The sequence below is a fragment of the Macaca fascicularis genome, chromosome 6 (genome assembly GCF_037993035.2).
Source record: "Macaca fascicularis isolate 582-1 chromosome 6, T2T-MFA8v1.1".
Lineage (NCBI taxonomy): Eukaryota > Metazoa > Chordata > Mammalia > Primates > Cercopithecidae > Macaca > Macaca fascicularis.
This window is the reverse complement of record NC_088380.1, coordinates 138,317,566-138,343,961: the sequence shown is the minus strand read 5'-3', so window position 1 is coordinate 138,343,961 and position 26,396 is coordinate 138,317,566. Positions and strand designations below refer to the sequence as shown.

General features: G+C 40.9%; 1 protein-coding gene and 2 long non-coding RNA genes across 8 annotated transcripts in view; 2 read left to right on the top strand and 1 right to left on the bottom strand.

Annotated features, from left to right (window-relative positions):
* Window positions 1-502: 502 nt before the first annotated feature.
* On the bottom strand, window positions 503-7,791 carry LOC135971063 (uncharacterized). Its single transcript, XR_010587135.2, has 2 exons — window positions 7,662-7,791; window positions 503-2,454 (listed from the first exon to the last, which is right to left on the bottom strand). It is a non-coding gene; the product is annotated as an uncharacterized lncRNA (long non-coding RNA).
* FNIP1 (folliculin interacting protein 1) overlaps window positions 7,228-26,396 on the top strand; it is a 160,303-nt gene continuing 141,134 nt past the window's right edge. For all 6 annotated transcript variants that reach the window (XM_073994159.1, XM_005557703.4, XM_045394887.2 and 3 more), the window contains exon 1: window positions 7,228-7,415. In XM_073994159.1, the coding sequence (XP_073850260.1) occupies window positions 7,324-7,415 (92 nt within the window). In that variant the 5' untranslated portion in view covers window positions 7,228-7,323. The remainder of the gene's footprint in view (window positions 7,416-26,396) is intronic.
* On the top strand, window positions 7,798-8,641 carry LOC141407060 (uncharacterized). Its single transcript, XR_012414054.1, has 2 exons — window positions 7,798-7,931; window positions 8,531-8,641. It is a non-coding gene; the product is annotated as an uncharacterized lncRNA (long non-coding RNA).

The following is a 26,396-nucleotide window of genomic DNA, read 5'->3' as shown; positions in this document are numbered from 1 at the left end:
CTGACTAATGGACTCAATCAAAATCTAGAGTTTCCCACATCATAGCATTTATCAAAATGTACTATAATTGCCTGTCAATTTTTTATTTTTATTTTTATTTTTTGGGACAGAGCCTTGCTCTTTGTCACCCAGGCTGGAGTGCAGTGGCACGATCTAGGCTCACTGCAAGCTCCGCCTCCTGGGTTCAAGCGATTCTCTTGCCTCAACCTCCTGAGTAGTGCTCGTACTACTACTTCTACTACTACTTCTACTACTACTACTACTACTACTACTACTACTACTACTACTACTAGGTATGCACCATCATGCCAGGCTAATTTTTCTATTTTTAGTACAGACAAGGGTTTTGCCATATTGGCCAGGCACATCTTGAACTCCTGACCTCAAGTGATACACCTGCTTTGACCACCCAAAGTGTTGGGATTACAGGCGTGAGCCACCACACCCAGCCTGTCAATTGTTTTTTCTCCCTAGACTGTAAAGTCCTTGAACATAGAAACTATGTCTTATTCTTTATTGTATTGCTGGATTCTAGCACAGACACATATTAAGGATATTAAATGTTTGAAAAATATTTGTTGTAATAATTTTTGTCATAGTTTTGTACACTTGAAATATAATTCAAGATGAGGATTTCAAGCCAATTTATATTTGAAGGAAAAGTTTGATTCCCTGAAATAACATCACAATCTGTAATAGCTTTTTCATTATTTAGTTTCTTAAGGGCAGGGCCTGTATCCATCTTGTTCCTATTGTATTCCTAGCACTTGGAACATAGTAGGTGCTTATTTTCACCATCCCTATTAGGTTGTTTCTGTTGCATACACAATTCTCTAATATCTTCTATCTTAAAAGAAAACCAGTTGTCCCTTTCCATCTCCTCTCTGCTCCCCATCTCAGCAAAAAAGAGTTGTTGTCTGCATTTGCTTTACCACTTCCTTTTTGCCCCCTTTATCTTTTGGAACCTGCTTCAGGCTTTCACTCACATTACTCCATTGAAACTGTTCTTGTCAGGATATCCATATTGACAAATCTAATGAACACTTGAATTTTCAGCACCATTCAACACAGTTGACTCATTTCTCTTTTTAGAGATGTTTTCTTCTCTTGTCTTACTGCTGCTCCTTCTCATTCTTCTATGTTGGATCTTTCTCTTCCAGACCTGTAAGTGTTATCCTCTTTGGGTCTTAGTTCTGAACCTTCTTCTTTATATACACACTCCCTTCATGTAAAGTCATCCATTCCATTATTGTAAATTCTGTCAGCTGGGCGCTATTGGGTGAACCCCACCCCCGATATTCAACATGGGTTCTTTTCTATTTCCCTAAGTGTCGGCTGGTCTGAGAAATAAAGGGAAAGAGTACAAAAGAGAGAAATTTTAAAGCTGGGTGTCCAGGGGAGACATCACATGTCAGCAGGTTCCATGATGCTTCCTGAGCCGTAAAACCAGCAAGTTATTAGCGATTTTCAAAAGAGGAGGGAGTGTATGAATAGGGTGTGGGTCACAGAGATCACATGCTTCACAAGGTAATAAAATATCACAAAGCAAATGGAGGCAGGGCGAGATCACAGGACGGGGTGAAATTAAAATTATTAATGAAGTTTCAGGCATGCATTGTCATTAATAACATCTTATCAGGAGACAGGGTTTGAGAGCAGACAACTGGTGTGACCAAAATTTATTAGGTGGGAATTTCCTCATCCTAATAAGCCTGGGAGCACTACGGGAGACCGGGTTATTTCATCCCTTTGTCTTTGACTGTAAAAGACAGCCGTCCCCAAAGCAGCCATTTTAGAGGCCTACCCTCAGGGATGCATTCTCTCTCTCAGGGATGTTCCTTGCTGAGAAAAAGAATTCAGCGATATGTCTCCTATTTGCTTTTGAAAGAAGAGAAATATGGCTCTGTTCTGCCCGGCTCACCGGCAGTCAGAGTTTAAAGTTATCTTCCTTGTTCCCTGAACATTGCTGTTATCCTGTTCTTTTATCAAGGTGCCCAGATTTCATATTGTTCAAACACACATGCTCTACAAACAATTTGTGCAGTTAACGCAATCATCACAGGGTCCTGAGGCAACATACATCCACCTCAGTTTACAAAGATGATGGGATTAAGAGATTAAAGATAGGCATAGGAAATCACAAGGGTATTGATTGGGGAAGTGATAAGTGTCCATGAAATCTTCACAATTTATGTTCAGAGATTGCAGTAAAAACAGGTGTAAGAAATTATAAAAGTATTAATTTGGGGAACTAATAAATGTCCATGAAATCTTCAGAATTATGTTCTTCTGCTATGGTTTCAGCCGGTCCCTCCATTCAGCATCCTGGACTTCCTGCAACAGGGCATGGTGGCTCACGCCTGTAATCCCAGCACTTTGGGAGGCTGAGGCGGGCAGATCACAAGGTCAGGAGATGGAGACCATCCTGGCTAACACAGTGAAACCCCGTCTTTACTAAAAATACAAACAAAACAAAACAAAATTAGCCACGTGTGGTGGCAGGTGCCTGTAGTCCCAGCTACTTGTGAGGCTGAGGCAGGAGAATGGCATGAACCTGGGAGTTCTGGGAGGCAGAGCTTGCAGTGAGCTGAGATCATGCCACTGTACTCCAGCCTGGGAGACAGAGTGAGACTCTTTCTCAAACATACATACATGCATATATACATAAATATAAATTCTGTCTAGAAGCTGACACCTCCCAAATTTCTCTCACTAATCCTAGCTTCTTCCCATATATTCTACTCAATATCTCCACGTGGATGTCTAATAGGCAATTCAAACTTAATACATCCAAACTTAACATGTTTGGTTTTCCTCTTAAAATCCATGTGTTCCTTGGTCTTTTAATCAGGAAATAACTTCCACTTAGTTGCTCACAGCAGAAACCTAGGAGTCATATTTTTCTTTTCTTCATTCCTAACAGAAGTGTGTATCTCCAAAATAACTTGCTCGCCACCATCAATTCTCTCCTAAAATACAGGTAGTCACGCATTTCATTTCTCTGGTTCCATTCTTCCTCTTTTAAAATTCCTTATCCACAGAACAGCCACAGTAGAATCATAAATTGTGTCATGTCCCTCTCCTGTTTCAAACTCCTCTGATAGCTCCCATCACACTCAGTCTAACCTCCTTTCCATAATTTACAAGGTCCTACGTAATCTGGCCCCTCATACCTTTCTAACCATTTCAAACCATCTCCCATTCTCAGAGTATATTTTAGTTCTTCTGACCTCCTTTCTCCTCTTCAAACAGGCCAAAACCATTTCTCTCTTAGAGCCTTTGTACTTTTTCTTCTGTTTGCCAGAATATTCTTCACCACCTTCTTCCTATGGCTGGTTCCTTTTCATTCTTCACATCTTCGCTAAAATCACACATCTTTGGATAGGCCTTCCCTGACCACCCTATCTAAATTTGGTCTCCATCAGTTGCTTGCTATCCATGCTGTCTTTCATGGCTCCTAGCACAACTTGCAAACATCTTGTTTATTTTGTCTCTTCCCACAAAAAACAAAATTTCTAAGAATAAGGACTCTCTTGTTCAATACCATATTCCCGGTGCCTAGAGTAGAGTCTGAGATGTTGGAGGGACTCAAGAAATGTTTGTTGAATAAATCACCATTTATGTTTTCTGGTGCTTCAGAATGCTGCCATTTCCTTATTATATAGCAATAAATGGTCAGCTGGTTTAAGAGTTTTTAAAAGCGGGGTAACTTGAGCCCATCTATCTAAATGTTTTTCAGGCAGGTCTACTTCATCATCTTGATTTTGAATGTCTTGTTCTGAGATGTTATCAATGAAATTATAATTTGTTTCATGATAATTCAGCATAATTGAGACTATTCTTATTAACATGGTGGTTGAGGAAGATTTTAGTTTTATTGCCACCTTTTCCTATATGTAGTAACCAGCAAATGCCTATCGTAAAGAATGCCTGTCTTTTATGCTATCAGGAGGGGAATATTTGAAGCAGGTGGACAGAAATCCATAGACTGTTGGAGTTTTGAGGAGACTGAATCTTCTACCCTTGAATGAGAGTGTAGGCTTTATGTCTAATGTTTGTAACCCAGTAGTTCCACATTGATATAACATAGCATGAATGAGTAGATAATTATTTTCTTTCTCACATTTCCTCTTTGCTGACTTGTTAAACTTACAAAGGCTGCCTGTAAGACACCTCAGCTTCTCTGTGATAGGACGTAGTACTAAGTAAAAGGAAAAATAAAAGATAATATTCACTGATACTAAAATTGAAATATTTAAAATTTAATCTGAATAATTATGTATAGTTGTGTCCTCTTTTATTACAAACTTGTATCATTTCAGCACTCTCTGATTCTGTGACTTTAGTATTACACTGCAATGTAGGAGAAATGTGATGAATGATTGGAAATAAATCTAATTTTTTTCTGTACCTTTCAAGTATAAGACTAAATAAGACTATAGAAATAAAACCATTAAATGGTTAGATAATACTGAAAGTGTCTCTTATGCAAGGAGTTATATTCTTTTCCCTTACTATTAATATCTATAATTACCCATGAAGCAATTTTTTCCCACAGTGAAAGCACACAAGGTTATTGTATTTGCAAAGTTCCTTCTGAGGGGACCTGGAACTACTCTTTTCTGTGTCAGTCATGGACAGCCATTAGTCCTTAATGTCTTTGGTCCTTTATAGACAGACTTTAGCCTGTTTCCACTTGTACTCATTTAGTTTAGTGTAAAAACAAAACTTCCCCAAATGATTGCACCATTAATTGACAGATAGGATCTATGCTTCTGTTTATTTTTTAAAAACTGCATTGACTTTTTTTTTTAATACAAAAATTTCATTCTACATTCAAATGTTTTGTGAGAAAAATATACACAGCTTATTTTACTCTGTTAGAAATCTTTCAGCATTTGATGCCAGAGGATTATCTGAAATGTCTAGGTGAAATAGTACTGCTGTTTTGATCCTGTATTGCCCAGTAGCTTCTGGACCTTGGGTAATATACAGAGAAACTGAATTATTTTCAACCTAAGCACCTCAAATGTTACCTCCTCAGACTCTGCTGACACCCTCATTTCATTGCTTAGTTCTTACCAACTTCACAACAGTAGTCACTATCTGAAATAACTTTAAATACTGTCTCCTCACCTAGAAATCTAGCTCTTTTTTACTTTAGATCCCCACTGCCTAGAACGTAAATTATTGTGGAATGAATATGTCAGTATCTTAGTCATAAATAAATAGTGCTTTAAAAAAGTCTTGGAACATTGAAACTCAGTATTTTGGTTGCTGACAAATTCTGAAAGAGATATAAATTCTGCCTATTACATTTTCTTTTCTAAATATCTTCAGACCCTTATTTAGAGCATAAACTCTAGCTGCAAATCAGTGGGAGTTGGTAGCCACTTAAAGAAAATAAAATTTGATTTGTATACCTAATTAAATGAATTCTCAAAAAATATTTTTTTGTTTTTTGAGATAGGGCCCCCCTCTGTTGCCCAGGCTGAAGTGCAAGTGGCACTCACTGCAGCATTGACTTCCCACACTCAAGATACCCTCCTACCTCAGCCACCCGAGTAGCTGGTACCACAGGTGTGCGCCGTTACCACACCTGTCTAATTTTTGTTTGGTATTTTTTTTGAGACAGTGTTTCACTCTTATTGCCCAGGTTGGAGTGCAATGGCACGATCTTGGCTCACTGCAACCTCCACCTACTGGGTTCAAGCAATTCTCCTGCCCCAGCCTCCCAAGTAGTTGGGATTGCAGGCATGCGCCACCATACTGGCTAATTTTTTGGAGATGGGGTTTCACCATGTTGGTCAGGCTGGTTGGGAACTCCTGACCTCAGGTGATCCACTCGCCATGGCCTCCCAAAGTGCTGGGATTACAGGCGTGAGCCACAGCGCCCGGCCACACCTGGCTAATTAAAAAAATTTTTTTGTAGAGATGGGGTCTTACTGTTGACCAAGCTGGTCTGGAACTACTGAGCTCAAGCGATCTGCTTGCCTCTGCCTTGCAGTATTGGGATTACAGACGTGAGCTACCACGCCTGCCCAAAGTATTTTTATCCAGCCTTCCAACCATATACAAGTTATTTCCTAAATTTCTCTGAGGATTGCATCCCATTGTACAAGCTTCGTTATCCTGGAGGGGGAGTGAGTGAATGGATGGGGGTGCTGAAAATTTATAAGATTAGTTTGCTCCAAACTCTGGTATATTTTGGTTCCATGGGTTAAATAAGACTGTGAGGTCACATGTGAGCAACGTTTTTCTTTTTTTAGAAAGCGTTTCTTCCCTGTAACTTGGTTAAAATTCCACAGTTCCTCCCTTCTTCACACCTAACCATTAAGATAGATTAAAAATCTAAATAATTAGCGTAAAAGTTTAGATATCTGTACATACATGTCTTTAGGCTTCCTGACTTCGTTGGTTTCACCTGATTTTGTTGGTTACCAAGGAAACAGCCTAACTCCTGAGCCTCCAATCGCTAGCTCTTCCACGAGACTAATTCCTGATGTCAGGGTTTGAGGCACTAGTACAAACTCTGCCCGCAGTCCCTGCCCGAGGTCGTCTTTGCGGGGAGCCATGGCTGTGGCAGGGGTCCCGGCAGGTTCCTCCACCAGTCCCTGTGAGCCAGCCCCCGCGCTGTCCAGATCCCAGACCTCTCGCGGGCCGGAGCGGCCTTCTAAGGGCGGGCCTGGGGTCCTGGGCTCAAAGTCCAGCCTTGGCCGAGGCCCCACGGGTACGCTCGTGCGCCTTCCGTGCTCCAGGGGCCGCCAGACTCTCCCCGGCGCGGAATGGAGGTGTGAAGCCGCAGAAGCTAAGGAGGGGCTGACAAGGGAGAATAGGTTGCCCATGGTTCCCTACGCAACTCTGTGGGTGCGGGGAGTCGAAGGCTTCTGCACTCCAAGGCTCCTGGCATCGTCCCCGCGCCACCCTGGCGCAGCCTCTGATGGTAGCCGACAGCCTCACAGAGGAGGATCGAGACTGAGCCTACTCCCCCTACACATCCCTAGCCACCTTCCAGTCTTGTCCTCTCGGCACACGCCCCGCCCCGTGAGCTGCCACGTGACGGGAAACGCCAGTGCGCCTAATGGAGGTAGCTCCACCCCACGCCCCCGCCTTGCCCCTGCTCCGCGCGCCGCCACGTGATGCGGCCCACCTCCAGCCAATGAGCGCCGGCCTTGCCTCGCGCCCCGCCCCGCGCGCCGTGGCCGTTTGAAGTGACTAATTTCTGTCATATGACTGAGGCGCCCATGGGGGTGGCGGGGCGGCTCTAGGAGCAGGGGCCTACCAAGCGCCCAGCGGAGCGACCCCTGCCTGGCCGTGGGGAGCATGGCCCCTACGCTGTTCCAGAAGCTCTTCAGCAAGAAGACCGGGCTGGGCGCGCCCGGCCGCGACGCCCGGGATCCAGATTGCGGGTTCAGGTAGGGCGCTGTGGGGCGGGGGTCGCGGAGCCGATGGCCTTGTGGACTCTGGGCTCCAGGGGTGTTGGGGCCTTCGGTTTTCCGACCCAAGCGGAAGCGCCGCGCCGAGACCAGCATCTGGTCCTCGGTGGGGTGGAGCCGGCTGCTGGCTCGCGCTGAAGGGTTGGAGCGAGGTCCTACCTCTTCTCTTACCCCACCCGCCTCGCCGTTGCCCCTTCCCCCTTCTCCCGTCGGTTTGTTTACTACCTGACCCCAGCCACGCGCGACTCTGCTCCTCCGGATCTAGCACCGCGGCCTGAGACTTCGGGTCCACACGCCTTCCTGGCACCGAGTAGAGTTGGGCGCGGGCTGGATTGGACCTCAGCCGCCGTACTCCGGGCGGCGAAGTTCTCCCCTCCTCCCCGTGACCAGTTGTCCTCCGGGCGCTGCGTTCCAGCTCCGTTGGCGTTGTGGAGAGAGCGGCACGTTTGGCCAAGCTTCTGAGTTGAGAGAAGGCTGGAGGAGCAAGTAGGCAAGGTGCCGTTCTTTCAGGTTTCTTGGACGCTAAAATTGGAGGTGTGCGGTAACCGGACCGAGCGACCTTAATGTTATCGAAGGAGAAATGTGAAACTTGAGTTTAGAGTTACTACTGAAGCAAGACAACATTAAATGAAATCTGGCCTTGGAATTGGCCGTAGATTCTTCCTCTTTAGAACTGTTACTGAAAAGGAGTCTTAAAAATTGAAAATGTTAGCAGAGCATTTTGTGGTGGTACAGGCTTTGTTGATTTTTCGTTGTAGTACCTGTTGCTGGCAGAGTAGCTTTTCAGAATTGTAAGATTTGATATAAACCTGAATTCAAGGTGAAATTTAGTCGTTAAACCTGAGGAGATTATGTCCAAACAGCCTTTGTAAATATTGCAGTGTGGAAACTTGCAAATATAACTAGGCTAAATGTCAAATACCACACAAACTTGGTAGGATAGCAAAGAGCCCAGTTGTACAACAGTAGTAGAAACAACAAAAAAAGAGAGAATCTGTCAAATTTTGGAACAGGCAAAGTTGAAATGATTGTGCCACACTGGTTTAAGAAATTTTGCTATTCTTAAAATTATTCACTCTCTCTTGCTAATGCAGATCTCATCAGGAAACATTCAGTAAATGCATATGGAATTGAAGACATTTTTCTACGTATCTCTCTTTTCCCCTGAAAAATAAATGTGTCATGCTCATCTGTCTCTCTCTAAACATTTCTTTAGTGTTTTTCCTTTGAAAAATGAAAGTGCAGCTTAGATGATACTACATTGAGCCATCTACTAACTCAAGCGACAGTAGGAAACAGGTTTCGATAGGATATTTCAAAGGTGGCATTTGAATAGACAACTGCTTTCTATTTCTGGGCAAAGATTGACTTTGGGTACCTAGGTTTACAAGGGTCTCAAGTCGCTCATATGAAAAAACATTTTCACGTCTGTTTTTCAAAAATGTAAAGTCTACTATATAGTTGCGTAATACTATTTTACAGTTACCAAAGAACTTTCTCATCAGTTATCTTATTTGATGTTTCACAACAATCTTACGAGATAGAGCAAGTAGCAGTGCAGATAAGTATATATTTCTGCCAGTGGAAGTAAGAATTATCTGTAAGCCCAATAACTGCAGTACATTATAGAATTGTTCACTTTAAAAATAAAATGTGTGATTGTGAGCAATGAAAACTGATGAAACAGAATAGGCATATCTGAAGGAAAAAAAACCATTCTGGTTAATGTCACATAGCTAGTAACTTACAGATCTAATCAACCCAGGGTTTTTAAAAAACTATTTCATTGAGCTATAATTTATACACAATAAAGTATAATACATTTTAAGCATACATTGTATACAGTTGTATACCCACCACCTCTATGAAGTTTTAGAACACTTCCATTACCCAAAAAGTTCCCTCATGCTCTGTTGCAGCCTAACCCCTCCTCACCCAGGGCAGTCACTGATACTTTCTGTCATAATCTTGTGTCTGGCTTGTTTGTTGCTTTTATTAGTTCCCTCTTTTTTTTTTTTTTTTTTGAGACAGGGTCTCTGTCAACAGGCTGGAGTGTGGTGGCACGACCTCGCCTAAAGCACCGTCAATCTCCTAGGCTCAAGGGATCCTCTCACCTTGGCCTCCCAGAGTTCTGGCCTTACAGGGATGAGCTACCACACCCAGCTAGTTAATTCAATTTTATCACTGAATGGTATTCCATTGTATGGCTATACCATGATTTGTTTATTCACTCACTAGTTGGAGGACATTTGGTTTGTTTTTTTTTCCCAGATTTGGGCTATTATAAATAATGCTGCTGTTAATGTTTGTGTATAAGTCTTTATGTGGACATATATTTTCATTTCTCTTGGGTAGATACCTAGGAGTAGAGTTGCAGAGTCATATGCTAAGTGTTGTGTTTAACATAAAAAATTGTCAAACTTTTCCAAAATAGTTTTACCATTTTGTGTTCTCAGTAGCAATGCATGAAGATTACCGTTTCTTCACAATATCTTCAATATTGATACCGTTTTTTAATTAAAAATTTTTATTGTAAAAACCATATAAAATTTACTTTTTTTTTTTTTTTTTTTTGAGATAGGGTCTCACTTGTTGCTCAGGCTAGAGTGCCATGATACAATTAAGGCTCATTGCAGCCTTGACCTCCTGGGCTCAAGTGATCCTCCCACCTCAGCCTCCTGAGTAGCCTCCTAAATATCCTCCCACCTTGGCCTCCCAAAGTGCTGTAATTACAGGCGTGGGCCACCATGCCTGGCTGAAATTTACCGTCTTAATAGTTTTTTTATTCTTTTGATTATAGCCGTTCTAGTGGTATCTTGTGGTTTTAGTTTGCATTTCCAAAGTTCATATTCAGCATCTTTTTATGTAACCCAGGTTTTTGAGTAGACTAACATTTAGTTTTCATTCTAGTATACCATGCTTTCCTTGTTGGAATCCTTTTTTGGGTATTTTGTTTTGTTGTAGTCAGCCTAACGCCTAAGTTGTTAAATCAGGCTTGGGTGTAGTTAGCCATTGGCAACTAACCGTAGCTCAGTTCCTAAGAGGCGGTTCCTAGAGTAACCGGTATACAAAACCCAGTAATTGTAAGCCACAGTAGGACTCTAGAATAGGAGAGACTTCTGATAAAGAAGCTTTAGGAACCTTTCTGTATTGTCTTCTATGGTTATCCCATTAGAAGAGATGGCCAGGGAATACCCACTTCCCTTGTCTTCACTCTAAGGTCTCTTACCATATAGAGTTCTATGTGCTTATCTAAGATTCTTGAACTGGAGATGAATTTGAAAAATATGGGGAGGGTATTTTTTCAGTCATTTAGAGAATTGAGACAGTAATGTGTTTTCTCCATTTAAAGAATTTGGGGGAAAAGGCACTTTCTAGGAGAAGATACTGCTTTATGTTTTCTCTATTTTCTTCCAGTAGAAGTAAGAAATATAAACCCAATAACTATAATACATATAGAAATTATTGTTTTGGGCTGGGTGTTGTGGCTTATACTTGTAATTCCAGCACTTTGGGAGGCCATGGCGGGAGGAGTGCTTGAGCCCAGGAGTTCAAGACCAGCCAGGGCAACATGGCAAAACCCCTGTCCCTACAAAAATTACCAAAAATTAGCCAGGTGTGGCAGCGTGTGCCTGTAGTCCTAGCTACATAGGATGCTAAGGTGGGAGGTTGCCTAGCCTGGGAGGTTAAGGCTGCAGTGATGAGCCATGATTGCGCCACTGCACCCTAGTCTGGGTGACAGAGTGAAATCCTGTCTCAAAAAAAAGATTGTTTTAAATAACTTCCTGAAAACTACTTTGGCAAGGAACGTTGGTTTTGAAGTGAAATGTTTGTAGGACATAATTAATGTTTGGTTAAATAATACCTGGATTTTTGTTACACAGGTTGAGTGTCCTTTACCTGAAATGCCTGGGACTAGAAGTGTTTTGGATTGTGGAATTTTTCAGATTTTTGAATACTTGTGTATACATAATGTGTTTTTTCAGAGGTGGGACCTAAGTCTAAATATATACCTCGTAAACATAGCACATAATTTATACGATACTTTTTAATGATTTTGTGCACGAAGTGTCGACTGCATTTTGACTCCTCACATGAAGTCAGGTGTGAAGTTTTCCACTGTGGTGTCTTGTCAGTGATCAAAATGATTTTGGATTAGAAATGCTCATCCTGTATTCCAAATATATGAACATTTATTCTGATTCTTTATATCAGGGATTCTTAATGTACTCAGCCTTTTAATTGGTCTTTCTGTGATCCCACCTTTTTCCAAACTACCCTCAATATGTCATACATTTTAAAAAGTGCCATTGTGACTGGGCGCGGTGGCTCACGCCTGTAATCCCAGCACTTTGGGAGGCCGAGGCGGGTGGATCACCTGAGGTCAGGAGTTTGAGACCAGCCTGGCCAATGTGGTGAAACCCTGTCTCTACTAAAAATACAAAAATCAGCTGAGCGTGGTGGCGGGGCGCCTGTAATCCCAGCTACTCAGGAGGCTGAGGCAGGAGAATTGCTTGAACCTGGAAGGCGGAGGTTGCAGTGAGCTGAGATCGCGCCATTGCACTCCAGCCTGGGTAACAGGAATGAAACTGCATCTCAAAAAGAAAAAAAAAACCTGCCAATTGTGGTCATGAACAGCAGACAAAATGAGACAAAAGGATGTATAGCATTTAATATCTTCATAAGGTTTATTTTAAGGATTCAGAGATAAGTCATGTAAAGAACTTAATGTGGTGCTTAGCACATGGATTTCAGGAACCAGAAGTAGTTGTTACTGTTAATGATATCAGTCTTGTGTAAAAACCACTTAGTTTGGGCCCAGACTTATTAAAGAATGTCTTTTGCCTATTCTGCATAGTGTGGCTTTTGCCAATTCGCTAGCCTTTTTTTTTTCCTGTCCAAATGACATTTTTTAAAAAGCCACTATAGTATTATTGTTAATAGAATTAACAGAAATTCCTTAATACAAGCCATTCTTAGTCCATATTCCAATTTTCTGTTATCTCAATATGTCTTTTTATGGTAAGTTTGTTTGAATCAGTCTTAAGAGTCTATATATTATTGCATTTGCAGTTAGGCAGCTTAAGTAAGTTTTATTCTATAACAGCCCTCCCCCACTTAAATGTGAAATTTCCCACATTCTGTGTTTGGCTTTTGCAGTCGTATGGTTTCCCAGCAATACGTGGTTTAGAAAGCCCCCTCCAGGCAATTCTGATGCTCAGGTTTGCTGTAAGTTTGCTATAACTTATTCCTCTATTTCTTGTCTTTCCTGAAAGCTTGAAGTTAGATTTAGATATTTTATCATATTTAGGTTCCCTTTTTTTTTTTTTCAATAAAATTATTTTGTAGATGTTGTGTACTTCCTCCTCATCAAAGTTACATACCTGGTTGCCTCACTTGTAGTGGTTTCAGGTGGTATCAGCCTTATTCTTCTATTACATAATACCCCCTTTAACTAATGATTTTAGCATTCTTTGTTGATGATTGCCTGAATTCATTATTTTGTTATTTTGCAAAATGTATATTTTGCAAAATGGTGATACCCTGATTCTCTAATTTTTTGTGCATTTATTTGCTGGAATAACTTTTATCAACTATTTAGTTACTTCTTGCTACAGAAAAGGGAGCATAAAAGTTAGATGATTTCCTTGTCATTTTCCAAAGTAATTGGTAATGAGTTGTTCACTGAAGGTTTTTTGTTGTAATTATCATCTTAAAAGATTATCATGAGCTATTGGATTTTAGTGTGTTTTAATCCACTCCTGTCAAATTGTCTCATATTTGGCCAATGGAAGCCTTTTTAGGTTGACTTCTGTTTCTTTTTGACATGACCTCATTAATCTTTGTTAACTTCTTGCTTTCTTCTGGCCTGTGTCTTAATCTACACTCCTCCTTCTAAGAGTTTATCACCTTGGATTTATTTTGATTCTGGGATATGCCAAGCTGTACTGCTCCCTATTCTTGACATAGTCCCTTATACCTTTTTGTTTGGCTTTTTTGTATTGAACATCTGGGCTTATTCTAATTACTCCTTGCTCCAGGAAGCCTTTTCTGATTTCTTCCAGACTAGAGTAGGTCTGACTGTAACTTTGTTTCATAGCTTATTGCATGTCCTTCTGTGACATCTGTCACAGTTGTCATTGTCCACGTCTCTCTTTGCTTATTTGAGCCCTCTCTTCAGTGTTAAGCATCAAGATTTATTTTGTAGTCAGAACTCTGTAAATTTGCCTAATGGATTGTGTGTGGGGAATAGATGCCTAGGTTTTTGACTGGAGCAACTAAGTAGATGCCTTTTTTCTTTGAGACAGGTTCTTGCTCTGTCGCCCAGGCTGGAGGGAAGGTGCGATCTTGGCTCACTGCAACCTTCACCTCCTGGGCTTAAGTGATCTCCCCACCTTAACCTCCCGAGTAGCTGCTGGGACTACAAGGTGTGGGCCATCATGCCTGGCTAATTTTGTATTTTTTGTAGACATGGGGTTTTGCCATATTGCTCAGGCTGGTATAGAGGCTGCTCTTAAACACGCTATCAAAAATAGCCACCTTCTCTCCATTTTCTGTTGGAACACACACTTTATATCCATTATAACTCTTTTAATATTTTATTATAATCTGTCTCCCCCAAGTTCACATTGTTGTGCCAGTGGACAACACAGTGCCTGAGCGTATGCTGAGGAAATATTTGTAGAATGAATGAATGAAGTAACAATTTTAAGGGCAGAGGGAGAGGGTCAAAAGTTCTGTTTTGGATATTTGGTCTAGTTTTAATTGCAATTGAGATATGACACGTAGAGATGACAGTTAAATAAAGTCAATCTGGAGTTCACAGTAGAGATTGGGATTGGAGATACGAGTTTGTGTGTATGGTTAGTATTAAAACTACAGAATGGATGAGATCATCTAGGAAAAGGGTATAGATAGAGAAGGGGAAAGGACTGAGGGCTTTGCCCTGAGGATGTGTGAAAATACACAGATCTGAGAGAGGAAGATATACAAAGAAGATAGATAGGGAAAAGCCAGGGATCTGTGGTGTTAGGGAAGCCAAGACAAGGAAGTGTTTAAAAAATGATTGAGTGATAAATTGTTTGTATACTGGTTGCTGACAGGTCTTGTGAGATGAGAAACAGAAAAGTGTCCATTTGTCAAGATGGAGGTAATTGGTGACCTTGATGGTTTTTTGGTAGGGAGGATAAATGTTTGGGGGGAAAAGTGAGATAGATGTGGAGTAAATGTGAGAAAATGGCCCCACTACTTAACTTTCTATTTATTATTTCTATAGGAGAAATAATCTGTAGTGCTGAGTTATTTTTTCACTTTCAGCTTTCTGATTTTATGTCACATTTTGAGCTTCTGAAGTTCTTAAAAGCTAGCTTCATAATATTACTAACAATTTTAAGAATCATTTTTCAGAAGTTTTGTTTTTTAAATGGGATTTTAAAAAATTTGTCATAACCAAAAGAATTTTTATTTTACTTAGTTTATTTTAAATATATGTATTTTTAATTGATTGGATACACTTCCGAGCCTCTTGTAACCACTATTCTACTCTACTTCTATGAGATCAGCTTTTTTAGTTTCTACATGTGAGTGAGGACATGTGGTATTTGTCTTTCTGTGCCTAATTTCATTTAGCACCATGTCCTCCGGGCTCATCCGTATTGCCTCAGATAACAGAATTTTATTCTTTTTAATGGCTGAATAATATTCCATTATGTATATATACGACATTTTCTTTATCCTTTGATCTGTTGATGGACACTTAGGTTGATTGCATATCTTGGCTAGTGTAAATACTGCTGCAGTAAATATGAGTGTGCAAATATTTTTTTCGACATACTAATTTTCTTTCTTTTGGATATATATTCAGTAGACAGATTGCTGGATCATATGGTAGTTTAATTTCACAGTAAGAAGTGCAAATACTATAATTTTGGTTGTTAATTTGATCTGCTTTTTCATCCCTAAGTAGTGGAATTAGATTTGTTTTTTAAACTAGGTTTATTGAAAAAAAGAGAAAAATACAGCTTTAAAGTGTCATTTATGAAACTTGGATACTTTCTTTTTTTTTTTTTTTTTTTTTGAGACAGAGTGTCATCTAGGTGCAGTAGCACAATCCTGGCTTACTGCAACCTCTGCCTCCCGGGTTCAAGCAATTCTTGCACCTCAGCCTCCCAAGTAGCTGGGATTACAGGCACGTGCCATCACACCCGAAAATTTTTGTATTTGTATTTATTTATTTATTTATGTTAATTTTTTTATTTTTAGTAGAGATGGGAGTTTCACCATGTTGGCTAGTCTGGTCTCGAACTCCTGACCTCAGGTACTCCGCCCTTCTTGGGCTCCCAAAGTGCTGGGATTACAGGCGTGAGCTACTGCACGCAGCCTTGGATCTCACGTCTTACTAACGTAATAATTATGTTAAATCCTATTAATTTTAAACTTGCTTAAAATAACTTCCCATGTAAAACATAAGATAACCTCTTTTATTTTAAAGGAGTCCTAATCTACCCTCTCCGGATTTTGTTTCTGTTTCTGGGACCACCATTCTTAGTCTACCAAGTTGAAAATCAGAGATAATTGTTTATTCCTCCTAGTCTTTGATTGCCACATTTGCTCATTTGTTAAGTCCTGTTGATTCAAATTCTTCAGTAGCTTCAGTTCGATTTTATTTTCCACTGTCATCACCTTATACAAACCGTTGATGCCTTTCTTAAAACTTTGCTATTACTTTCCCACTTTTCCCCTCCACAACATACTGCTTCTTTTCTCAGCAGGGAGATAGGGTCTCACTGTGTCACCCAATCTTGAGTTGGAGTTCAGTGGCGCAATCCTAGCTCACTGCAGCCTCAAACTCTTCACCTCAAGCAGTGGTCCCACCTTGGCCTCTCAAAGTGTTGGGATTATAGGTGTGAGCTGCTGCACCTGGCCCCACACTGTTCTTCTGAATTGATTTTCCTGGGTCATAATTCTAATCAAAACACTCAGAAATCTTGACTCCTCATTGCTTAAATAGATTGATCTGCGCTGCACACTGTTTTATGTGCTTTACACCTATTAACTCATTTAAATCTCACAATAGCTTTATAAAGAGGTCTGATTATCCCTGTTTCATTGATGAGGAAACAGGCACAGAGAAATTAAGTAGCTTGCCCCATGTCACATGACTACTAAGTGACGAAATTAAGATTTGAACTCAGATGTTTAAGTTCTAGAGACTTTGTTCTTAACAAAGTTCAAAGTCCTCAGTTTGGCTTATCAGCCTTTTATAGAGTTGTAGCTGGTGTGATCGACTTGATGAGTTCAGATCCATGCCCCTGTACTGCGGGGTGTCTGTGTGTGTGCTTGCATCTCTTAATTCTGAAATCAGACCACTTGGTTTTCAAACTGGAGTTCTCACACTTAATTGCTGAGTCCTCAGGCTTCATTCTCTTTTGTCATGAGGTAATGCTAGAAGCAGTGCTTCTTGCTGTTATCTCATACCACTCTACCTAGGAGACAAGACTCTGTACTCCAAGATTTTCGGCAAAAGTCCTAAACTCGGTGCTGTTTATATCTCCATTGGACTTATTCATGGTCATCATGACCTGATTGGCTTAGGCATAGACTACCTGTTTTGGTTACTGTGGCAAGGGGAGTGGAGTTGCTCTGATTGTGGTAGTATATCTGGAGCTAGTAGTGAGGTCAGTCTCCCACAAAATGCTGGTTGAAGAGGAGGAAGTAGATACTGAAGAGATAGTCCCAGTATTTATGATACCTACCTTCTGATAGTTGTTTTGAGGATTAAATGGCATAGTAGGTACTCAGATGTTAGAATTTCTTCCCACATCCTCTGCTTTAGTTCAGTATGTGCTGTTATAACAGAATACCACAGACTGAGTAATGTATAAAGAAAAGAAATTTATTAGGCTCATAGTTCTGGAGGCTAGAAAGTCCGAGAGCATGGTGCTTGCTGGCAGCTGGTGAGGACTGTCTTACTGCATCATCCCGTGGAAAAAGGCATTACATGGGCAAGAGAGTGCAGGAGAGAGCAAGAGGGGGCTGAACTCACTTTTATAACAAACCTACTTTGGAGATAATGATCTTAATTCCTTCCTGAGGGCAGAGCCCTTATGACCTAATACCTCTTAATAGTCTCACCTCTCAGAATTGTTGCATTGAGGATTCAGTTTCTGACATGTGAACTTTGGGGGACACATTCAAACTACAGCACTCTAATCCCCAGTTTCTCCTTTCCAGTCTTCATTTTAGTTTGTCCTCTAGTCGTGGGCTCTAATTAGGACCATTTGATGTTTCTTGAGAATAATCTGTTTCTTGTGTTTGCAAACTACTTGGAATACTTTGGATGTGACGTATTTTACAGGTCCAATAGAACCCACGTTTTTCCTGTATTTCTTCATTGTGGCAGATATTTGCTTGTGTTTTAATTGCGTTTTTATGTATCTATATTAATACTTCACTAGATTGTAAGTTCTGTAAGGGCACAGCCTTTGTCTAACTTAGTGCTGTACTTCTGGTGTCCAACTCAAAGAATGCATTCAATAAATATTTGATGAATGAACAAATGAATAAAAATAGTCACTGAACTGAAAAAGTTCTAATTCATTTAACAAAGATGCTTCTGTTTTGAGTTGCTTGCCTAAAGTTATTCATTCAATGAGCAATTTAAGCAGATTTTTCTTTGACATCATTGTTTGTCAATTTAAAGGAAGATTTTATTTATTTTGATTTTTTTAAACATTGCAAAGGTGGCCTCATTTTCCAGAATAAGTTTCCAGAATAAATTTTGGAATTGGTTATGACTCCCATAAATATGGATTTTGTATTAATTTTGATTAATTTCTAGTTACTTTAGAATATAAAATACAAACTGCATATTTGTAAATAATAGACATTATTTGTGAATAATTTAAATATTAAAAAATAAATCTTTTTGAAGAAACAGGGTCTCAGTTTGTTTCCCAGGCTGGGCTTGAACCCCTGGCTCAAGCGATCTTCTTGTCTCAGCCTCCGAAGTAGCTGGGACTACAAGTGTATGCCACTGCAACCGACTGATATTTTAAATTTTTATTAATGAAATGCCTAAACATTTTTTAAAGATTACATAGTAAAGCCCCATGTTAACGTACCAGCTGTGACACTATCAGTTCCAGTCATGGAACTCCTGACTGGCTAGATGGCGAAGCTCGTTACTTGTTAATTTTTTTTTGTTTTTGATACAGAGTCTCTGTTGCCCACGCTGGAGTGCAGTGTCGCAATCTTGGCTCACTGCAACCTTGCCTCCCAGGTTCAAGTGATTCTCCTGCCTCAGCCTCCTGAGTAGCTTGGGATTATAGGTGCCTGCCACCACACCCAGCCAATTTTTGTATTTTTAGTAGTGATGGAGTTTCACCATGTTGGGCAGGCTGGTCTTGGAACTCCTGACCTCAAGCAGTCCACCTGCCTCAACCTACCAGCGTGTTGGGATTACAGGTGTGAGCCACCATGCCCAGCCTACTTGTTAAAATCTGACTCAAAATATTATGTGTTGAATTTTGCCCTGCCCAACAGCATTATAGCAGAAATTTACTAATGATAGTAGTTCCTTGTCCCACTGTGCCTCAAACCCAGTCCTTATCTTAGAGGCAAACTGCTTTTTCAGTTACTTTGCTGTTTTTTTTGAGTATTTACTTTAATATTTTAATTATTATTATTTTTTTGAGAGACAGTCTCACTTTGTCACCCAGGCTGGAGTGCAGTGGCATAGTCATGGCTCAGTGCAGCTTCGATTTTCCGGGCTCAAGTGATCTTCGCATCCCAGCCTCCCAAGTAGCTGAGACCACAGGCAAGAGCTACCATGCCCAGCTAATTTTTATTTTTTGTAAAGATGGGAGTCTTACTTTGTTGCCCAGGCTGGTCTCGAACTCCTGGGCTCAAACAGTCCTCCCATCTTGGCCTCCCAAAGTGCTGAAATTACAGGTGTGAGCCAGTGCACCCGGCCTTCTTTTATAGTTTCAAACAAATTGAATATATAGTTTATTATTGATTTATTCATTATCTCCTGATAATTAAAGATTTAGGTCTTTAACACATACATACATATATACCCTTCTTCATTCTTTCAATATTAGAATTTTTGGTTAAATAATCAAAATTAACTATATTGTTGTATTGTAAATGTCTGTTCACTGATGAGCTAAATGTATTTTATGTTTTCTTTCCTTTTTCTTGAAGGTAATTGCTGAATTTTTGTATGTTTTGTTTTGTTTGAAATCGTTAGTATTTCTATATCCTTCAACAACTCCATAAAACCTCTAAAAAGAATTTATCTCTTAGTAAATTATCTGACAAATAATTGATCAGTTCATATTGTTTCCTCCTGGATATGTCCTTTTTTGGAACCTTCCAGCTTTCTCTGGCTCCAGTCTGGACTGCTGGCCCTGTAGGTATGCTCCCTAGTGTTGTCAGGAGGCTTCCTTTGTCTTTGTCTTAGGAATTACTTTGCCCTTTTGTTGTTGTTGCTGCTGCTGCTTCTGCTGCTGCTGCTTCTGCTGCTGCTGCTTCTGCTGCTTCTTCCTCTGCTGCTGCTGCTGCTGCTGCTGCTGCTGCTGCTCCTCCTCCTCCTCCTCCTCCTCCTTCTCCTCCTTCTTCTTCTTCTTCTCCTTCTTCTCCTTCTCCTTCTCCTTCTCCTTCTTCTCCTTCTCCTTCTCCTCCTTCTCCTTCTTTCTCCTTCTCCTTCTCCTCCTTCTTCTTCTTTCTTCTTTCTTCTTCTTCCTCCTCCCTCCTTCCTCCTCCCTCCTTCCTCCTCCCTCCTTCCTCTTCCTTCCTCCTCCTCCTTCCTCCTCCTCCTTCCTCCTTCTTCTTTTCTTCCTCCTCCTCCTTCCTCCCTCCTCCCTCCTTCTTCTTCCTTTTTGTTTCTTCTTCTTCTTCTTTCTTCTTTCTTCTTCCTTCTTTCTTCTTCTTCCTCCTCCTTTCTTCCTCCTCCCTACTTCCTCCTCCCTCCTTCCTCCTCCTTCCTCCTTCCTCTTCTTCTTTTCTTCTTCCTCCTCCTCCCTTCTTCCTCCTCCTTCCTCCTCCCTCCTTCCTCTTCCTCCTTCCTCCTCCTCCTTCCTCCTTCTTCTTTTCTTCTTCCTCCTCCTCCTTCCTCCCTCCTCCCTCCTCCTTCTTCCTTTTTGTTTCTTCTTCTTCTTTCTTCTTTCTTCTTCCTTCTTTTCTTCCTCCTCCCTTCTTCCTCCTCCCTCCTTCCTCTTCCTCCTTCCTCCTCCTTCTTCTTTTCTTCTTCCTCCTCCTCCCTTCTTCCTCCTCCTTCCTCCTCCCTCCTCCCTCCTTCCTCTTCCTTCTTCCTCCTCCTCCTTCCTCTTTCTTCTTTTCTTCTTCCTCCTCCTCCTTCCTCCCTCCTCCCTCCTTCTTCTTCCTTTTTGTTTCTTCTTCTTTCTTCTTCTTTCTTCTTTCTTCTTCTTTCTTCTTTCTTCTTCTTCTTTTTTTTTTTTGTTGGGGCCAGATTACCCATTGACTGGCTTCCATGGCTTCTTCCTCTTTGGATTATTCCTGTGTTTCAGTGGACCATACCTATCCAGGAGTGAGTGGGTGGGAGATAAATTTTTGAGACTGCAAGTCTGAAAATGTCTTAGTTCTATCTTTAGGCTTGGTTGGCAGTCTGCTAAGTACACAATTCTAGATTGAGATTCATTTTAAGTCAGTAATTTGAAGGCATTGTCCTATTGTCTTGAGATTCCAGTATTGCAGCTGAGAAGTCAAAAGCCATAACTGACCCCAAGAAGCTTTTTGGGGGTTTTCTTGATTTTTCTCTTTATCTTCAGTCTGAAATTTCAGTGATGTACCTCATGATTTTGTTTATTTTTGTTTTTTAATTCATTTGCTGATATTTGATGGGGCTTTTAATCTGGACACATTTTAGTTCTGGGGATTTTCTTACATGATTTCTTAGATTGCATCACTTCTTTTTAGAACTTTAGATCCTCCAGGGAGAGTCTCCTGTATTGATCTTTCAAATTTCTTGTTTTTTTTTTTTTTTTTTTTCCCTCTCCTAATTTCTGACTTAGCTTTTTATTCTACTTCTAGGAGATTTCATTTTTGGGGGGGGTGAAGTGTCTATTTTTATGTCAGTTATCATGTTTTTAGTTTCCAAGAGCTCATTCTTATTCCTTTTCATAATTCTCTGTTTTAAGATCTGTTTCTCAGCCTCTTTCTCGGAAGTCCTAATGACCATGAGTCAGGTATTTCTTTGACAGTTTCTGAAGAGAATACACTTCTGTTCTGTGTAAAGGATGGGGCTAGAAAAGGGAACTTCATAGTGTATAAGCATATATAGGTGATATTGCATGTTTAATTCTAGGCCAGTAAATATTGCCAAAAAGTAAGCTACACAAATTTTTTTGTTTCCTAGTGCATATAAAAGTTACATTTACACTACACTGTAGTCTGTTAAGTGGGTAGTAGCATTATGTCTTAAAAAACAATGTGTACCTAACCTTAATTTAGAAATAAGAAACAGGCCAGGTGCGGAGGCTCACCCCTGTAATCCCAGCACGTTGAGAGGCTGAGGCAGACGGATCACTTGAGGTCAGGAGTTCGAGACCAGCCTGGCCAACATGGTGAAACCACTGCACCTGGCCTAGCCTCCACTTCTAATTCTAATTCTTTTGCTATTTCCACCACATCTGCAGTTACTTCCTTCACTGAAGTGTTGAACCCCTCAAAGTCATTCATGATGGTTGACTTTCTTCCAAACTCCTGTTAATATTGGTATTTTGACTTCTTCCCATGAATCATGAATATTTTTAAATGGCACCTGGAATGATGAATCCTTTCCATAAGCCAGCCAGCCAGCCTGCCTGCGTGCCTGCCTGCCTCCCTCCCTCCCTCCCTCCCTCCCTCCCTCCCTCCCTTCCTTCTTTTTCTTTCTTCATTGAGACAGGGTCTAGCTCTGTTGTTCAGGTTGGAGTGCTGTGGCATAATTTTGGCTCACTGCAATGTCTGCCTCGCGGGCTCAAGCCTCCCATCTCAGCCTCCTGAGTAGCTGAGACTATAAGTACTGCCACACCCGGCCAATTTTTGTGCATGTGTAGTTTTTTTTTTTTGGTAGAGTCGAGGTTTCACCGTGTTGCCAAGGTTGGTCTCAAACTCCTGGGCTCAAGTGATCCTCCCGTCTCAGCCTCCCAAGGTACTGGGATTACAGGTGTGAGCCACAGTGTCTGGCCTCCAGAAGGTTTTCAATTTTATTTTGCCAGATGTATCAGAAGAATCACTTATTTGTGGCAGCTGTAGCCTTACAGAATGTATTTCTTTTCCTTCTTTTTCTTTTTCTTTTTTTAAGAGACAGGGTCTTCCTATGTCGCCTAGACTGGAATGCCATGGTGTGATCCTAGCTTATTGCAGCCTTGAACTACTGGGCTTAAGTGATCCTCCCACCTCAACTTTCCAAGTATCTAGTACTGTAGGTGTTTACCACCATGCCTGGCTAATTTTTTTTTGATTTATATAGAGTCTTGCTATGTTGTGGAGGCTGGTCTTGAACTCCTGGCCTCAAGCAGTCTTCCCACCTTGGCTTCCCAAAGTGTTGGGATTTACAGTCATGAGCCACCACACCTGGCCCTAAAATGTATTTCTTTTTTTCTTTTTCCTAAAATGTATTTCTTAATTAGTAAGACTTCAAAGTCAGAATTACTCTTTGATCCATAGGCTGCAGAATGGATGTTGTGTTAGCAGGCATGATAACAACGTTAATCTCCTTGTACATCACCATTGGAGCTCTTTGGTGACAAGATGCATTGTCAATGAGTAGTAGTATTTTGAAAGGAATCTTTTTTCTGAGCAGTAGGTCTCAACAGTGGGCTTAAAATATTTGGTAAACCATGCTGTCAGCAGATGTGCTGTCATCCAGACTTTGTTGTTCATCTATAGAGAATAGGCAAAGTAAATTTAGCATCATTCTTAAGGGCTCTAGGATTTTCAGAATGGCAAATGAGCTTTGGCTTCAACTTAAAGTCACTAGCTGCTTTAGCCCCTAACAAGAGAGTCAGCCTGTCCCTTAAAGCTTGGAAGCCAGGGATTGATTTCTCCTGTCTGGCTATGGAAATCCTAGATGGCATCTTCTTCTGATATAAATAGGCTGTTTTGTCTACACTGATAATCTGTTAGTTAGTGTAGCCACTGTCATCAGTTATCTTAGCTAGATCTTCTGGGTAATTTGCTTTTTCACCTTGTAATTTTATGCTGATGGAGACGGCTTCTTTCCTTAAACCTCATGAACTAACCTATGCTACTTTCAAACTTCTTACCTCTCTCAGACTTCATGGAGTTGAGAGAGTTAGGGCCTTGCTCTGGATTAGGCTTTGGCTTAAGGAACTATTGTGGCTGGTTTGATCTTCCATCCAGACCATTCAGATTTTCTCCCTATCAGCAATAAGGCTGTTTCACTTTCTTACCATTTTTTTATTCACTGGAGTAGCACTTCTGATTTCCTTTAAGAACTTTTCCTTTGCATTCACAACATGGCTAACTGGTGCAAGAGGCCTATCTTTTGGCCTGTCTCAGCCTTCCTCACTACGCTTTATCATTTCTAGCTTTTGATTTAAAGTGACAGATGTGCAACTCTTTCTTTCACTGGAACACTTAGAGGCCATTGTGGGGTTATTAATTGGCCTAATTTCCATATGGTGCATCTCAGGGAATCGGGAGGCTCCAGAAAAAGGGGAGAGATGGGAAACGGTTGATGGAGCAGTCAGAACGCACACAACATTTACCAATTAAGTTTGCTGTCTTATATGGGCGTAGTTCCTGGTGCCTCAAAAACAATTACAATAGTAACATCAAAGATCACTGATCACAGATCACCATAATAGGTAAAATAATAATGAAAAAGTTTGAAATATTTTTAGAATTACCAACATGTGACACAGAGGCAGAAAGTGGCATGTTCTGTTGGAAAATGGAACCAACACAGAGTTGCCAAAAACCTTCAATTTGTTAAAAAAAAAAAAAAAAAAAAGCAGTGATAATCTAAAAAGTACAATAAAGCGGAGCTCAATAAAATGAGATGCTTACATAGACTTTTGTTCTGTGCCTTTTTCCTCCATCCTTGAAGGTACCTTATGCTTCCAGGGACTTTGCCTCTCTGGGTTCTGAGATGAATCCTTTGGTTGCTCATTGACACTCCCGTATGTAGACATTTAGGATATAGTTGCTTGTGTTTTTGAAAACTCATTTGCTAGATTTGCTAGTTTTCATCTTTAAACTATTTATTGAAGTCTCTACATTTGATATTTTCCTGTTGTAGTCTCTTTGTCTTATACATACATATATTTCATTTACTGTCATTTTAGTGGGATTTGAATGTGTCAGTGTCCCTTGCTTACATGGATTTCCTGAAAAATTTTAAAGCTTTTTTAATTGTTACTATTTTTTTTGCTAGAGACAGCGTTTCACCATATTGCCCAGGCTGGTCTCAAAACTACTGGGCTCAGGGGATCCACTCACCTCAGCCTCCCAAAGTACTGGGATTATACACATGAGCCACTGCACCCATCCTTAAAGCTTTTTATTACGAAAAATTTCTAACAAAAATGTAAAGAGCATGCTCTAACATCTACCATTACCCAGATTTCACATTTATCAACATTTTTGGTTTTTTGTTTCATTTTTCCCCCACCTTATTTTAAATATTAATACTATTGCCGGGCGCGGTGGCTCAAGCCTGTAATCCCAGTACTTTGGGAGGCCGAGGCGGGTGGATCACGAAGTCAGGAGATCGAGACCATCCTGGCTAACATGGTGAAACCCCGTCTCTACTAAAAATACAAAAAACTAGCCGGGCGTGGTGGCGGGCGCCTGTAGTCCCAGCTACTCGGAGGCTGAGGCAGGAGAATGGCGTAAACCCGGGAGGCGGAGCTTGCAGTGAGCCGAGATCGCGCCACTGCACTCCAGCCTGGGTGACACAGCGAGACTCCGTCTCAAAAAAAAAAAAAAAAAAAAAAAAAAATACTGGGGTTTTTTTTTGGTTGTTACTGTATTTTAAAGCATATTGTAGACATCCTATCATTTCTTTTTCCTTTTTTTTTTGAGACAGAGTCTCACTCTGTTGTCTAGGCTGGAGTGCAGTGGTGCAGTCTCAACTCACTGCAACCTCAGCCTCCTGGGTTCAAGCGATTCTTCTGCCTCAGCCTCCTGAGTAGCCGGGACTACAGGCGCACGCTGCCACACCTGGCTAATCTTTGCATTTTTTTTTTAACTAGAGACGGGATTTCACCATGTTGGCCAGGATGGTCTCGATTTCCTGACCTTCTGATCCACCGGCCTCGGCATCCCAAAGTGCTGGGATTACAGGAGTAAGCCTCCGTGCCCAGCCACATCCTGTCATTTCATGTATACATCCTTGAATATGAATCTTGAAACAATTACTAATAGATCTAAAAATGAGCAATGACTCTTTGATTTTTTTTTTTTTTTTTGAGATGGAGTCTCGCTCTGTTGCCCAGGCTGGAGTGCAGTGGCGTGATGTAGGCTCACTGCAAACTCTACCTCCTGGGTTCACGCCATTCTCCTGCCTCAGCCTCCCCAGTATCTGGGACTACAGGTGCCCACCACCACACCTGCTAATTTTTTTGTAGTTTTAGTAGAGACAGGGTTTCACTGTGTTAGCCCGATGGTCTCAATCTCCTGACCTCATGATCCACCCACCTCGGCCTCCCAAAGTGCTGGGATTACAGGCGTGAGCCACCAAGAAATGGCTTTTTAGAGTTGGATGTTTGAAATAGGATCCCAAGGTTCACATACTCATTTGTCTATAGAATGTTCCGTATTTTGGATTTGGGTCTGATTTCTTCCTCACAGTATACTTTACCTTGTTCCTCTCTGTACATTATTTTCTTTAAATTGGGAGTTAGATCTAGAGGCTTGATTAGATTCAGAGTCAGGTTTTGTTTGTTTGTTTCCCAAGACAGTGTCATCGGTGGTGGTATGTTGTTT